General features: G+C 37.1%; 1 protein-coding gene across 5 annotated transcripts in view; it reads left to right on the forward strand.

Moving 5' to 3' along the window:
- The window catches only part of LOC106882230 (nuclear envelope phosphatase-regulatory subunit 1), a 51481-nt gene that overhangs the window by 22888 nt on the left and 10715 nt on the right, over positions 1-17878 (forward strand). For 4 of the 5 annotated variants that reach the window (XM_014932850.2, XM_014932860.2, XM_014932842.2 and 1 more), the window contains one exon: positions 14563-14634. In XM_014932850.2, coding sequence (XP_014788336.1) covers positions 14563-14634 — 72 coding nt within the window. Of the gene's footprint in view, positions 1-4049; positions 4178-14562; positions 14635-17878 lie in introns of those variants that run through there. The other variant, XM_014932858.2, reaches the window with a different exon arrangement.

The raw sequence follows: 17878 nt of genomic DNA on the forward strand, positions 1-17878 counted from the left end.
TATATATTATATATATATGAGTGTGGTCGATGCCAGAGCCTCCTGACTGGCTCCTGTGCTAGTGGGACATAAAAAGCACCATTCGAACATGGTCGATGCTAGTGCCACCTGCCTGGCCCTCATGCTGGTGGCTTGTAAAAAGCACACTACACTCTTGGAGTGGTTGGCATTAGGAAGGACACCCAGCTGTAGAAACCTTGCCAGAACAGATTGGAGCCTGGTGCAGCCTCCTGGCTTGCCAGTCCTCAGTCAAACTGTCTAACCCATGCCAGCATGGAAAGCAAACGTTAAGCGGACGACGATGATGATATTATAATCATTGTTTCATCATTCACTTTCATTGCTTGCATTGGTCAGATGAAATTTGAGGCAGCATTTTTACAAGTGGATGCTCCTCTTGTTATCAACTCTCTGTACATCAAAAATACTAAAAACGTAAAACCTAGTTACAACATAAGCATTTCATTTCCACTCTATACACAAACCACAGTATTCCAGAACAACTACAATGCTATCCTCCCCACTCGTGCTCTATTCTAACACTACTCTAATATCAGAGGAGACTATAACCTTCACTCATTTCAGATAAATGCAAATCTATCTATCTATCTATCTATCTAATCTATCTAATCTATCTATCTATCTATCTATATATATATATATAGGTTAATGCCAGTACCCCCCTCCCCAACTAGCTCCTGTGTCAGTGGCACGTAAAAAACACCATCCCAACGTGGTCGATGCCAGTGCTGCTTGACTGGCTACCATGCTGGTGGCGTGTAAAAAACACCCACTACACTCTCAGAGTACATGGCGTTAGGAAGGGCATCCAGCTGTAAAAACCTTGCCAGATCAGACTGGAGCCTGGTGCAGCCTTCTGGCTTGCTAGTCTCCTGTCAAACAGTCCAACCTATGCCAGCATAGAAAACAAACGTTATACAATGATGGTGAGTTTTTTTTTTTTACATTTATATCTGCAGCATCAGTAATGCTTACACCCACAATGCTCATAACGCTTATATTTACAACGCCCCAAACACTTTCATATACAATGCTTCTTCACTCCCCCCAGTAGAGGCAACGACCTTAACAATTCTAATATTTGAATGATGGTAGGTTAAAAGCAAGAACAACTATTATGATAGCTGTTACCAAATGATCACATGAACCTTCTTTTCAGGTGCTGAATAACATCTCCCCTTCCTGTGTTACCCCCCATATTTTTTCCCAGTTTTCAGAGTTGGCACTGCAAATGTAGGCACATTGAAAGGTAGGTCTAGCAAGATTGTAGAGATGCTTGAATGGAGACATGTTGATGTATGTTGCATACAAGAGGTAAGGTGGAGAGGAGCTTCAGCCAGAGTCCTCACAAACAAAGCACATAGTGATGGAATAGGGGGTGTGGGCATACTTCTTGCAGAGGAATGGGTGGATAAGGTCATTGAGGTAGTGAGGGTGTGTGATAGAGTACTTAAACTCAGGCTAGTCTTGCAGAATAGTATAGCTACAATTATCTCTGCCTACATGGGCCTACCAAATGAACAGAAAGGATCACTTTTATGATATTCTTCTGCAGGCTACCTCAAAGACGAGTGACAATGATCTCATCTTTGTGGCTGGAGATTTTAATGGGCATGTTGGACAGCAACCTGGTATCTTCCATGGTGTACATGGGGGCCATGGAGTTGGTACCAGAAAGGAAGAGGGAACAAGGCTCCTGGAGTTCTGTGTGATCTGCAACACCAACTTCAGGAAGCCAGCTAGTGACCTGATAACCTATCAATTAGGTGACTCTGCTAGCCAGATTGATTTCATTCTTACCAGACAGCGGGATGCATAGTTGCACTTAAATAAAAAGACCCTTCCTGGTGAAGAATGTACCCCACAACATAGACTAGTTATTAGTGACTCGAGGCTAGAAGGATGCCAAAAAAGCAGACCAATCTGGAAAAGAAGGACTTGGAAGCTTAAGAACTCTTCACATGGTCAGAGATTTAGGGATATCCTTACTGAGAACTTTGATAAGGAGGAGGAGTTACAGTCCTGTGACATAGAAGGAAGCTGGGAATTCCTGCGAGACAGATTGCTGAGTGCCACAGACCAAATCTGTGGCTGGTGCAAAGTCTCTTCCAAACCTAGGGTAACATGGTGGTGGAAAAATACTGAGATGCTTAAAATATCAGGTGGTGTGGGTTATGGTCTAGTCACCCACATCGTAAATCAGGTAGTTCATGAAGGAGTCATACCCAATAACTGGTGTAGCAACTGCAGGAGAAATATCTAGCCAAAGATAAACATCTGCATTTGGCTTTTGTTGACTTGGAGAAAGCCTTTGACAGGGCCCCCCAATCCCTTATCTGGTGGTCAATGCGGAAACTGGGGATAGACAAGTGGTTGGTAAAAACTGTACAAGCCCTGTACAGGGATGCTGTCAGTAAAGTGAGGGTTGGCAATGAGTATAGTTCTGAGTAGAAGTAGGGGTCCTCCAGTAGTCCATGTTTAGTGCAGGCTTCTCTATAGGTCAGGAAGACTTCCCATTGTGTCTTCAAAAGTCTGTGAATGATGTAGAACCTCTGACAGTGTGTAGTAGTAGATGCAGAAAGAAGCACTCCTGCTGATTAGGGTGCACAGTGTACATCCGCCTGATGGCCCCACTTCTCAAGACAGCATCTTCTTCCCAGTCCTCAATGCGTGTTCTTTGCTTGTGTCTGTTTCATCTATTGTGTGCCCAGGTATAGTACATGGGGACCTCTACATACAACAGTATTTGGGCAAACAGATCACATTGGCATAATTTGAAGAAAGCTGTCAAAGTGGTTTCTCATGGATTCAGAACTATGTTTCAAGCATTGTCTTCTGTGAAATATACACGCTGGCCATTTTCAAGATGTACAGATAAATTTTAAGGTGTTCCTACATGTAAACAGGGTGTGATCTTTGTGCATTTGTCTAAAAGCAGAAGAGTTCTTCATGCAGCACTTGTCAATTGGCTGAAGTGACATGAAAGGCATCGTCATTCATGGTATATTCGTGAATAAGTCACTAACCGAAATAAGTGGATCTATTGTTTACGAAAATACTATTTGTTTAAGGGTTGTACTGGATAAATTGTGAAAATAACTCTAACAGTTCAAATACTAAGAAATAAGCATACTCAATTTGATTTATACCAAATAATATAGGAAAATGAATGGGTTATTTCCTTTGGCTGTTAAAATAAAATATGTTAGTTATATATAAGGATCCCTTCCAGGGGCCCTATTATCGATTTTTTTCAACAATCTGAGTATGCCATGAGGTTTCCAGACATGAGAGTTCTACTCACATGTCCAGTTTCATCAAAATCGATAAAATGATGTAGGAGGAGTTAGCTAACAACTTCGCAAACACACCCACAGACAGAATTTCCTACATATGTAGTAGATAAAGTTATTAATGTATATTGACCCCTTTATCCATTTAATTTTGGCCTACATTATAAGTAGTAATATTAGGAATAATTGTCCTTATTTTGCCTGAGAGATCTAGTTTCTACTTCAATCAGGCTCACGAAGCCAAATGAGTTTGACACGCCTGCTCTACATGATTAGTTGAGCTGCTGGAAGGGGAGAAACATTAACTGCTGCAAGGAGTTTTATTGAGTATTATGCTGTATTTGTTTAATATTTTGCCTAAAGTTAGATACAAACACACAGGTATTAATTATAATTACTGTTAGGCAGTTGCATATTATCTCCTCATTTCTATAGATGATCTGTTAAGGTTCACACATATTTGTTTTTGATATAAGTTCAAAAGTTTATCACTGTCCTCTTGCTCTTCTCTCTCTCTCTCTCTCTCTCACACACACAGACACACACGCACGCGCACACACACACACACACACACACACACACACACACACACACACACACACACACACACACACACACACACACACACACACACACACACACACACACACACACACACACACACACAGAGTATGACATACTTAGGATCCACTTAACTGTTGAACTCTAAGATAAACCAGTAACTGTATCACTAGGTTTAGAGGACAGAATTGTCAGATAACTAACTAGTTGCATCGTTCTTACCATGTCTGATGAACATGAACTTACAGAATGGCAAAAATACCTTTTAGATGAAGACACAGACATTGCTGTCTGTCAGAATGGTAAGAAAAGATTTCATTTTAAGTTTCTTGTGGACACAACTTCACAATTTTCATTTGTGTCTAATTTACTATTAAGAAATTCCAGCTATAGATTTCTTTTAGAAAGACCCTTTAAAAGACTTAAAGCTCAAGTCTTGTTTTAGACTATCACTTCTTAATTTTCATTTTTAAAAATATAGATATTGAAGTGGTAAATATACTAAATTTTAAAACTTTAGTTTTTCTTAGTTGAATGACAATATATTTTTAGTTGATAACTCATAAGGAAGTAGATAGATTTTGCCTGAAAAATCAAATTTTAGAATAGAATTCCTACAAAAGAAAGGAACAAATCAAAGTGAAATTTTGGTAGAAAACCTAACCAATATTTGAGAAAACTTGATGAGAATATTTTGTGAATAATTGCTAGATTACCATAAATGATATGAAGGAATGTTATACATATGATAGTACTGTGATAATATTAGAAGAAAAAATTTAGAAAAATCTTACCTTTGTATTTCATGAATTTTAGTTGGTGATTTACAATTCTGTGGTAAGTGATAATATTATATAATGTAAATAACACAAATCCATACATGTGGTTTTATACAATACTTCAATTTGATGTTGTTGTTAATGTTTGTGAAGTAATATTATTATTGCAATATCAACCTTGTGATTGCAGTATTGGTAATATCATGGTGTTCTTGTAGTAATCACTGCACTATACCAACATAATTTAAAATGCAAAAACTATTTTCCATAACAGTATAATAAAACCTGAAATTCCACCTTTAGTTGTTGTAATATTCTGTGGTTAAAATAAATTCAGTATTCCTGGTACCATCTTACAGTGTTGTAAAGTGACAAACATATATTACATTCTGTCTACTATACCATTGAGGGTATCTCAAAATGATAGAGATGAAAGTATGTCCTTCATAAATTGGCCTGTTCATCAAACATTTTCATACTCACTTAATAGGAGGGCGTTTTCTGTAAAATTTCAGTGAGATTTGGTAGATAGTAGATAATAGGTATGGAGTAAGTTATTGAATGTTCTCTGTTAGTGACATCAGATTGAATTGGGTTGATAATAGATGTTGTTAGAGCAAAGGTAGGTGGAGGACCAGTTGTATCCAGATAGTAAACTTCTCCCAACCACTAAAGGCCCTAACTACCATGCTCACTCTTAATCTCCCCATCAACACTGATATAGCACAACTTATCTTTACATTTATAATTATTTGATTCTGATATCTTTTATTTTGATCGCAGCTACTTATGATATGACATCCCCCCTCCACAGTGTCCTATTAATGTGAAATTCCAAATTAGTTGATATGCAGAGCAAAAAGAAATAAACTGAATATTTAAGAAATTTTAACCCTTGCAAGTTCTTACCTTAATTATGATCTAAGGAAACTGCATCCATATATAGGATTTTTCATTACTTTACTCTATTGATAGTCTTAAAGTATAGTTTCAAAGCTTTCTGCTACATGTTCATTAGGTTTCTTAAGAGTTTCATCTTCCTTATTATAGTGATCAGTATTATTTCAGTTGTCTTATTATTATTGAGAGCTTTCACTGTGCAGCCTAGTACAGTTCCCTGTACCTTCATTACATGCAGTTTTCTTTTGTTTTCCTGTTGTATTGAACGTACTCTATGTAATGTGTGCCATGCCTAGTTGTGCTGTTTTCTGTGTACTGTATAACTTACAAGTCCTGTAGTATTCTAAGTAAAATGTATACTGTGCCTGGAAGTGCTATTTTCTGTATGTTGTGTGTGAGTGTGCTGAGAAGTTGTAAGTTCAATCAAAATAATGAAAGTACATGATAACAATGAGAATGTTATTATTCATATTCTCTTCTGATCGATAAATCTGGTTAGCTGTGACAAACTTTGATCAACCATGATAAAAACTACATACAGAAAAATTAATGTTGCAGATATATTCAAAAGGCCTGAATGTTAAAGATATAAACACAACATTCTTCAAACCTGCTGTTGATATGTGTGTGCGTGTGTGTGTGTGTGTGTGTGTGTGTGTGTGTGTGTGTGTGTGTGTGTGTGTGTGTGTGCATATATGCATATATGCATATATGCATATATATAGATATGTTATAAGCATACCAAGTGGCAATAATTGAAATAAAGATGTGTACACTTGTGTATTTAACATCTTGTACATCTGAACATGAAAAGATGTTTGCTGCGCTTATAGTCTTGTAGAAAATTTCTTTCTAATAGACCATGTTTGTAATACCACATTATGCTGGACTTTGAATAACATCATTAGATTGTCAGTCATGTGTATGTGTTTTAGCATGATTACACTCTCTCAGTGCCAAACACTGCTTCAGTCATTTGTACATACATAAAACACATATATGATGTATGTACTAGGTAGTTTATTGGTAAATGAAGCAACAAAATATACATGTATGTCAGGTGCCAGTGAGTCGGCATTATGCAAATACGTCTTCATGCATGTGAGTTTGTAGAGAGCCTTTAATTGATTTGGTCTAGAGAAAGGGGCTGTGCCCATGGCCTTTGCAGATCCTCTAAGATTGATGAGATTGATACCATTAATCTTACCCTTAAACTAATACAAGTTGATGACTGCAGAGAAAAATATGTAAGGAAGGAATTCCAGAAGAGCTAAACATAGTGCAGAGTAGGTTAGTACTGGGTGGAGATGGATACAATAAGGGGTGATAGTAGGAGGAAGTGGAGTGAATTAGGAGTGCCAGAGTGGAGTTGGTACTAACCTAACCCGCTGCAAAGAGCTGAGATTACTATGGTAGCAGTAGAAAAAGAAGAAAGAATAATCAGTACATTTGTAGGCCAGAGGTTGGGGTGTGTATGATTTTACATTCACATAGACTTTGTGTCCTTGACTATATGTTTTTAATGAGTTATTAGGAAGTTAAAGTTACAAAGTTCTTGTAGAATTTTGTGCAATGGAAATTGTAGCTGATTATGAAAATGCCATATATGTGAACTGTTGGTAAAAGACGGTGCTGCACAGGCATGTCAAACATGCAGTCTGCGGGCTGCAGATGGCATAGCTAGAAATTTAAAAATGGGGAACCCCAAAATTTTTAATAATAAAAATAGTTAATAATATTGTTACATTTATGTATTTATTTTGCAAGATCCCTGATGTGAAATCATGTGTTGAAACAGATATTGTTATATTTTGGGATGGTCATTTTTTCTCCAAAACAGTGACGTCCCAACATGACTGCAGCTTTCAAGCTGAAACTAGTTAAAGAATTAAATAGTGTGTGTTTATACAGCATAAATTTTTTTTTTTTTTAAATGAATGACCATCCCAAAGTATAACAATAATCAATAATAATTTAATTAATAAAAATAGGATTATTGATGACCAAATGAAAGGTTTTAAAAGATTTTTACTTAATAACAAAAAATTGATATGATGAAAATCTTTGTTGTAAACATGTGTTTAATAATATGCAGCCCTCATGGCAACATGTATGTGAGCAATGCAGCCCATAGGGGCTCTGCAGTTTCACATGCCTGGTGTGGTGAACTCATAATAGTTCTTGTGTGAACTCAACTGCAGTTCTATTTGTTGGAGTGTATGATCATTGTACACAGTGCTGTTCTTCATGTTGCTGGTGAAACAGAATCTGAGTTGATGATTTAATAGCTGCCTTCTGTCCTTGTTAGCACATCTGCTATCTGTTGCTTCTATATCTGCTGTGAGATATGTGGTAGCACTGTCACTCTAAGCTACTCTGTCTGATCCTGGCATACTGAGTTGGGTTACATTACTCGACAATCACTGCAAACAATACCAGTTGGTAAGTTTTGTTTTTCTGTTAGTTCTTCTACTTTGGTCATTAGAGACATTTATTAATATAGCACTGTTCTGAGTCACTGATTGGTTACAAAGGTTGATGATATAGGTTCATTTTGATGCCAGTTTGTCTAAACGAGATGGTAGACTACTTGATTGGTCCAAAAACTAATGACGTATGCCACTGGTATTTCAGGCTGTTGCCATAGAAGCTGTCACTGCTGTGAAAGTATGCACACTAGGTGATTGGTCAAGAAAGGTGCTGCTATGTGGCCGTAGCATGGTCCCATTCCTTGTTAGTCTGCAAGTAGACTTGAACAATCATAAAATCAAATTGAAATCTGTAGATTTGTTCATGTTCCTGGCCTGTTGCAAATATACTATTGTAATATATTCATTAGAACTTTTAAGCTGTGAGGATTTGGTTGTTTATGTTTACATTGTCTTTTTATCATCCCCAATGTGAATTCTTTTCTTCATTCACTTCTGCTTTGTTGATTCTTGTCAAGTATTTGCTGTATAGGCTTTTTTTTTGCTGATTGACAGAATTGTTAGAGCTTCAGACAGAAAGCTTCAGTGAATTTGCTCTGATTCTCTGTGCTGAGTTCAAATCCTGTTGAGGTGAACTTCATCTTTCATCTTTTTAGAGTCAATAAAAAAAATAAAATACTAATCCAACATGGTGGACTGGTGAGACTGTAAGAACATTCAGCCAGATGCCTTGTGGTATTTGTTCCAGTTCTATGTGTTCTGAGTTAAAAGCGAGCTATGGTGCCAGACTTAATTTTTCACCTGGTATAAAACCATAATCTGACACAGGTGTCTTTAGCAGAAATTTCCCTGTTGTAAGCATTCAAGCTAGATTTCCAGTTTGAGGATGCTTTCCTGCCTCCCTGCCACCAGTCTCAGAAGTCTTAGCTAAAAGAGATAAAAATACTATTTTGTTGTTTCATTTTCAGTTTAGTTTGTTTCTCCGTTCTTGTCACAAAATGTGTGTTACCACTGTGTTTCTATCTTATTTTTGTTTTGTTCATGTTTTGTAACTATTTGTATTAATTTCTCTTTATTATTTGATGTTTTTGTAGTCCTATGGTAGATATTTGATAATATTTTTGTACTGGTTAGAGTTGTGATACATGTTATTTTTATTTCGGACTTTATAGTATTAATGTGATGCTTCTCTTAAAATTCTCTCTGAATCTTTTTACTCATTTGTTCTCATTTGTATGTATTATACTCTATCTAGTTCATTTGTATCTAAGTATTTGTAAGTCTATGCTCAATCTAATTATCTTATCTCTGTGTCTTTATCTCACTTGATATTAGTGGTTTTCATTAAATTTTCACTCTTCAATTATTACCTTGACGGATTTATTTTGAAAACTTAATTCCATACCAATTTATCTGCAGAGTACAACCTGATATCTTTATATATAGTTGATTGTCTTCTCATAGTACATAGAACTTGTATCTGCATTTCATCTGGTTTAGCATGTTGGTTAAAAGTGTTGACACCAGACTGAAGCAGGAATAGGGAGAGAAAGTCCCCAATGGGTTTTGTTTATTTTTCATTTTCCTCTTGGTGGTATCTACAGAATTATTTTCTATTCATTCTTGACATGTTTGATGTACTTACTTATTATGGTTGCTCCTTTAATCATAGCTAATGTTTATTGAATCCAGTCCATGCTCAGATCCTTTTTCCTCCTTCTGCAGTTATTGGTTATGGCTTTGTTAGTCATTAATTTATCTTTACAATCACACCCTGTAAAATGGTTAGCATTAGGAAGAGCATCCAGCTGTAGAAATCATGCCAAAGCAGATATTAGAGCATGATGTAGTCCTCTAATTTATTGGATCCTGTTGGACTATCCAATTCATGCTAACATGGAAGATGGTTGTTAAATGATGATGATGAATATCAAGTTTATGCAGTGTTCATTATTTTCCCCAGTTGTGAGTAATTTTTTTACGGTGGTCATTTATCTCGTGTCATATTATTTGTAGCTAAAGCTTTGTAGTTATTAGTCTTTCCTGTTTCCTTAGTCTTAGAGATTAAGGTGTCAACCTAATTAATGACTTGTATGAACTAAAGATCCAACTTTTTAGATATACCACATATCTGTTTAACCTGAGGACCTTACAGAACAGTCCTACATATAGTAGTGAATTATATAGTGTTATATGACAGTTTGGTTATGTTGCACTCTTTCCACTGTCTCGTCTATTTCTGTATGCCTGTAGATTCTAGTGGTGGCCATAGCGAAAGCAGCCTAGGTGGATTTGGTTAAAACACGATAGTTGCTTTTTTCCTGCTCTTATCCCAGCACAGTGCTTGGTGCTAGTGTGGCTATTGATCCTGCAACTATTTTTGTGTTTATGTGCTTTCCATGATTGTCTGGGCTGAGTGGGAGGGATAGTGTTCTTATTTGTGCTGTAGTAGTGGTCTGTCGCATTTGTAGGTGATTTTACATAGAGTGGCAGAGACTGTGAGGGCTGGAGATTCATGCAGCAACAAACCGTAGTCCTAATATGTCCAGAAGAGCTTTCATATAGAGTGGAAGGTTTGTAAGTAGAATATAAGCACTCTGAACCGGTGGTTTTGTATTGTAGTACCAGAGGTGGTCCCACATGGGCTGGTATCAAAAGGACTAATCTTTTAACCAATACTCCCTGCTAGTATGGTTGGAGAGTTTTATTATTAATGTTTTTAAAGTCAGATATTGATGTGCTATAATTATTTTAGTTTAACTAACACAACTAAAGTGTCTTCAAGGAATGTCATTGACAGGGTTAGAATTCACAATACTGTTGTTCTAATAACACACCTCAGTAACATCTTTAATTATTTCTCTAAATAACATGGGTTTCTATTTTCTGTATTTTGATATGTATTTTGAAAGTAGGTTCTTATTCCTTTATCTTACAATTTTGAAAAATTCTATTCCTTAATTTTCCTTTCTCAATTCTTTGTCACCTTAGTATAGTGTTCATGTAGTAATAGCTCTTAGACAAGTTTTGTTGTACCATTTGTTCATAGAAATAACTATTTTAGATATGCCCTACACATTATACCTTAAATTTTACAATTTTTAATGTAACACCTTTGTTAGAAATAGAAGACTGACAAAAATATTTGTTCTTTATTACATAATTTTAATTTGTTATTAGCTTTCTGTATAATTTACTTTCTTTTACTTTTATTTTTGTTTCATTGGGTATGTCTTTCTCTAAATTCCTTTTTAACTAATTACTAAAGCATCACGCAGTATTTCTTTTCAGATTCAAACAACTATTATCTTAAAAGATTATAGAAGAAACAGATATGAATTATATATTGTATCAAATTGTTAATGAATTTATTCCAGATAACTAATTTATTCTTAACCTGTTGCTAAAATGATTTTCCTCTATGTAACACATCTTTCTTCCATGTAATGTAGCATTCCTCTGTGCATAAATGCTGATCATGACACATACCATGTTTGAAGCTTAATCTACATTATCCACATTTTTTCCTCTGTCTTCATGTATTGTGATTGCTTTCTCTCATAATGTATCATTTCTATCCTTACCAATCAAATCATCTCCTGTTTACATTTGCCAATGTTTTGGTTAGACTTTCTCATCTCTTTGCTGCTATAAAACCATACATACAATCAAATCATACATATACATACACTTATGTGTGTGTATGTGTGAACTGATTATTTTAAAGGTATATGTTTGGAATTGTTGTTGGCACTCCATTGCTTATGATGTCGAGGGTTCCAGTTGATCCGATCAACGGAACAGCCTGCTCGTGAAATTAACGTGCAAGTGGCTGAGCACTCCACAGCCACGTGTACCCTTAACGTAGTTCTTGGGGATATTCAACGTGACACAGTGTGACAAGGCTGACCCTTTGAACTAGAGGCACAACAGAAACAGGAAGTAAGATTGAGAGAAAGTTGTGGTGAAAGAATACAGCAGGGTTCGCCACCATCCCCTGCCGGAGCCTCGAGGAGCTTTAGGTGTTTTCGCTTAATAAACACTCACAACGCCCGGTCTGGGAATCGAAACCGCGAGTCCGCTGCCCTAACCACTGGGCCATTGCGCCTCCACATGTTTGGAATACTCATCCACTTACATGTTACATGTTTATTCAACTGAAAATTCTGTAATCCATCCCTTCATCCACATATATATTGGGTCATCCCATAAATAATGCAGTTTTTTTCAATTGCGTGAACTAAAAGACAGAGGGGGATGGGATAAACTACCCGCATCAACTTGCTATAAAAGCAGGTAATAATTTTACCTTGTGCTTAATGTTAGTGCAAATTTTGAAGAGTGCAGTTTGATTTCAACAGTTATTTTTTCAAAGCTATAATGGAAGTGACAAAGGAACGTATTTGGCATATTTTGTTTTATGAGTTCAATAAAGGCAACAATGCAACAGAAAATGCAAGGAATATTAATGCAGTATATAGGGATCGGACAATAAGCTTAAGCCAGTGTCAATGGTGGTTCCAGAAATTCTGAGCCGGAAACTACAGCCTAGAAGATGAGCTTTGTCTTGGAAGATCGGTAGAGCTCGACAAGCATGTCTTGCAAACCCTGGTGGAACAAAATCCCAGCATAACTGTTGAGGAACTAGCAGAGAAACTTGGATTTGGTTATTCAACCAGTTCTCAACACCTGCATGCCATCAGAAAAGTCAGCAAATTGGGTCAATGGGTTCCTCACAAACTTTCCGAGTCTAATCGCATGTAGAGAGTGAATGTGTGCTCTTCTTTGCTGTCACGTCTCACAAATGAACCTTTTTTTGGACTGAATAGTGACTGGTGATGAGAAATGGGTTCTCTATAAAAATGTCAAGCACCAAAGACAGTGGGTAGGAAAAGGTGAAACACCTGCACCTCAGGCTAAAGAAGGTCTTCACCCACATAAGGTGTTGTTATCTATTTGGTGGGCTATGAAAGGTTTAGTTCACTTTGAACTTTTAAACTCAAACCAAACGATAACAAAGGAGATCTATTGCGAGCAGTTTGAGTGGCTTAAGTCAGCACTTGAAGAAAAAATGATCATTTTTGGTTTCAAGACAAAAAGTGTTCTTCCATCAGGCTGATGCTTGGCTACATACAGCATCCAATGACCCCTCTCTTGTCAAAGAATCTTTGTCTTGCAAGCTACTTGGTGACCCTGTCAGTGTTGGTGCCATATAAAACCATCCAGTCCACACTGTGAAATGGTTGGCATTAGGAAGGGCATCCAGCTGTAAAAACTGTGCAAAAACTGACCTTGCCTGTGCTTGTGCCACGTAAAAAGCACTCTGTCTATCCTGCTGGGTTGTTGGCATTAGGAAGGGCATTCAACTGTAAAAACTATCAAAACAGACAGCAGTCTGGTGTAGGCTCCTGACTGGCCAGCTCCTGTTAAAACATCCAACCCATGCCATGCTAACATGGAAGGCGGACATTAAATGATGATATATATATATATATATATATATATATATATATATATATATATATATATATATATATATATATATATATATATATATATATACATATACATACACACACACATATATATACACACATACACTCTAATAATCCTTCCTACTATAAGCACAAGACCTGAAATTTTGGGGGCGAGGGCTACTTGATTACGTCAACCCTGGTACTCAAAAGAATGAAAAATAAAGTCAATCTCGAGGAAATTTTAACTCAGAACATTAACATGGATGAAATGCTACTAAGTGTTTTTGTCTGACATGATTCTGCCAGTTTGCCACCTTTCTATGTACTGATGCCAAGCCAAATAAAAGCATGGTTGTCCTTGCATACAGGCTTGTCCCCTGCATCTCTCTTCAGCTGAGTATTCCTAATCTTGTAGGTTTGTGGGTGCTGGTGCCACATAAAAAGCACCTGTACTGGTGCCATGTAAACTCATCCATGCCAGTGCTGCGTAAAGGCACCTAGTACACCCAGTAAAGTGCTTGGTGTTAGGAAGGGCATTCAGCCCTGTAAACCATGCCAAAACAGACATGGAGCCTGGGCAGCTCTTCAGCTGGCCAGCTCTTGTCAAACCGTCCAACTCATGCCAGCAGGAAAAACAAACATTAAAAGATAATAATGATGATGATGATGATGATGAATACCTTGTCTGTTAAGTCCTGACCCTCCTTCTGTTTTGTCTTTAGTAGTCATTGTATTTGCACTATGTATACACACACAGACACATGTGTGTGTGTGTGTGTGTGTGTGTTGTGGAGATGAACAAAATTGGAGTAGCAAACAAAAAGCAATACCTTATGTTATTTACTTCTCACTATGGATGATTTGTTTCTGATTGAGATCAATAAAATAGGTACTAGACAAAATACCGGACTCAAAATAATGACTGAAACAAGTGGAAAAGAATATCTACGTAAGTAAATTAGTGAATGCAATTCAATGAAGGGTTATTTTTAGGATATGTTCTCTAAAATACACATGTTCAGTTCCATTTAAATTTTCTACAAATCTAATTATTTAAAGACCTGGTATGTATGGGAAATATGTTTTGTTTGTCTCTTTTCAGATCTGAAAGCTTTTGAAAGACGGTTGACTGAAGTTATTGACAAACTGCAGCCAGCAGCCAGGTTTTGGCGAAGTAAGGCAATTACTTTACTTCTTTATTTATATGTATATTGTTTTTCTCTTCATGAAATTTTTGCCAATCCTAAATGACTAATAAAAGCAATAATAATAATAACGATAATAAGGTTTCAAATTTTAGCACATGACCAGCAATTCTAGTGTGTGGGGGGTAAGTTGATTACATTCACCCCAGTGTTCAACTGGTGCTTGTTTATTGGCCCTGAGTATGAAAGGCAAAGTTGACATCGGTAGAATTTGAACTCAAAATGTTAAGGGCCGGAAGAAATGCCATTAAACATTTTGCTTGGTATGCTAACAATTCTTCCAGTTTGCTGCTTTAATAATAATCCTTTCTACGATAGGCACAAAGCCTGAGACTTTGGGAGATGGGAACAGTCGATCACATTGACCCTAGTACTTAACGGGTACTTATTTTATCGACCCCACTGAAAGGATGAAAGGCAAAGTTGACCAGAAAGCGTAAAGCCAAAAGAAATGCTGCTAAGCATTTTGTGCCATGTGTTAATAGTAATAATAGTTACTATAAGGCTTGGAATTTGATGGGCAGGGTTTAGTCCATTACATTAACTCCAGTGTTTGACTGGTACTTAATTTATCGACCCTGAAAGGATGAAAGGCAAAGTTGATCTTGGTGGCATTTGAACTCAGAACGAAATGCCACTTAACATTTTGCCCAGTGTGCTAATGATTTTGGCAGCTTGCCACCTTAATAGTAGTAACAATAAGGGCATTAGAGAGACGTAAAACATGGTATGACCACAAGCCACAGATAGTAACTGAATTAGAGACTTGTAAATCCTGTGGGATTTCCTAATTCAAACACACTAGGTGTTTGGGCACAAGAAACTGGACCTAGTGGTGGTGGACAAAGCAAACCACATGTACTCTCCAATTAATGTTGCATTCCCATTTGACTGACGAATAGTTTATAAGGAAGGCATGAAGATTGGGTTGTCATATACAATCCTCTTAAATATGGGATAGCCTGACTATAGAAGATGAAAAAGGTGAAGACAATGCCAATTGTTGTTGGGGCTTTGGGGACAGTATCAAAAGATATTAGGAAGAACATAAAGAAAATGGAAATAGAGTGTCTGGTAGAGCATGGCCAGAATTACCAGGAAAGTATTAGATAGTATGCCTGCTACTCATGTAAGATTTCAGGAGTTCCAACAAAACACGAGTTAAAAGAATATAATAATATCATCAAGTGGCCTTCTGTAATCAGCAATGAGAACTATTAATTTTGTGGCATTAGAGAAACCATGTCTCCTTAGTACAGCTAGTAACTCAAAATATGTGCTGAATATCTGAAGGTATAAGTTGTGGTTTGATGTTCAACAACTGAAACCAGCAGGATCACTAACATCACTCCTGTTTGAATATAGAAAAATGACAGTCGTAATGATAATTGTTTGACATAAGCACAAAGCTTGAAATTTAGTTGATAAAACCATTCCCAGAACTTGTTCATTATTTTATTGACCCTGGAGGGATGGAAAGTAAAGTTGATCTCAGTGGGACTTGAAAATCAGGAGATACTGGAACATAACTCAAAACCATAAAGTATTCTGTCCTCCTTGCTATCTTTTCTGCTAATCTGTAAGCAATAATGTGTACATAAAGAGAATATATTCATGAGGCAACTCATTAAAAGTTTTGTTTTTATTAATCATGGGATGTAAATTTAATTACTTTATCACTTCTGTAACATTATGTGTGGTATACCAGATAAGTAATCCGGATATATTATAAACCATTATAAACGTGCACATTGTTTTATTAAATGTTGTTTATTTAATTAACATTACACTGTAATAATGTTGAAGTCTTATTACTATCTGTTCCACAGTGAAATGTTAATTAAATAAATTGCATTTAAAGAAAACAATGTTCATGTTTATAATGGTTTACAATATATCTGGTTTACATATCTCTTGAAGTCTGTGAAGACTCATAGCTTAGTGTTTAGAGTGTCAGGCTCACAATCATGAGGTAGTGAGTTTGATTCTCGGATTGGGCTCCGTGTTATGTTCTTGAACAAGACACTTTATTCCATGTTGCTCCAGTTCACTCAGCTGTAGAAATGGGCTGTGATGTCACTGGTTCCAAGCTGTATTGACCTTTGCTTTTCCCTTGGATAACATTGGTAGCATGGAGAGGGGAGGCTGGTATGCATGGGTGACTGCTAATCTTCTATAAACAACCTTGCCCACAACTGTGCCTTGGAGGGGGACCTTCTAGGTGCTTCCCATGTTCATTCATGACTGAAAGGGGTCTTTACCCTTTAATGTTGAAGTCTACTCACCATCATTACCATCATCATTTATTGTCCATATTCCATACTGGCATGGATTGGACAGTTTGACAGGGGCTAGTAAGCCAGAGGACTACACCAAGCTCTACTATCAGCTTTGGTAGGATTTCTAAGGCTGGATGTCCTTCCTAATGCTAACCAATTTACTGAGTGCTTTTTATGTGGCATCGTCACCTATGGGATGATGGCGCTGCCACCGCTGACGACGATGAACAAAAAAAGATGTAATAATACCATCCTTAATCAATAAAGTAATGATTTGAGGAAGTTAGCAGAGATCTACATGAGTTATTAGTGAGTATAAACAGTTCAAAATTGGTTTGATGTGGAGAAGAGGAAAAATCTTCCATTTTGGGCTGTACTCTTTCTCAAAGAATGATAACTTTGTTGTTATTGGTCATATCCCATTAGTGCTTCTTGAGCAGAATTTTGGCATACTTCATTTTGGTCTGAGACTCTGGTGAATAATAGACATGAAGTTGTATAGTTTGTGTAGGCTGAAGCAAACAACAGCCATGAACTGTACATTTCATATGTCAAAAACTATTTAGTTTCCTCATAGGTCTTAGGACTGTCATGATCCCTAAGGTCTTAAGGCTTGGAGCTGAATCTGGTTTCAATGGTGTACAAGTAAATTGTGTATGCATGCGAGTAGATGTAATCGCCTTACCTCGGTTTTCCTTTCGTCGACTGTGAGTCTGTCTTGCGGTATCCAATCCTTGAAGCTTGCCCTGACCCAAAGAACACCAGGAATAGCAGCTGCTTCTCCCAAACCTAGACCGTCGCTTAACATGTCTTGTCCTGACCACAACCCCGTTTGAAAAGGACACGAATCCCGATCGAGGCTCCCTCTGCCCTTTTTCCCCTTCCGGTCAACTCGCCCTTCCGGTCAACTCGCCCTTCCGGTCAGCCTCCCCAA

The sequence above is a fragment of the Octopus bimaculoides genome, chromosome 1 (assembly GCF_001194135.2).
Source record: "Octopus bimaculoides isolate UCB-OBI-ISO-001 chromosome 1, ASM119413v2, whole genome shotgun sequence".
Classification (NCBI taxonomy): Eukaryota; Metazoa; Mollusca; class Cephalopoda; order Octopoda; family Octopodidae; genus Octopus; species Octopus bimaculoides.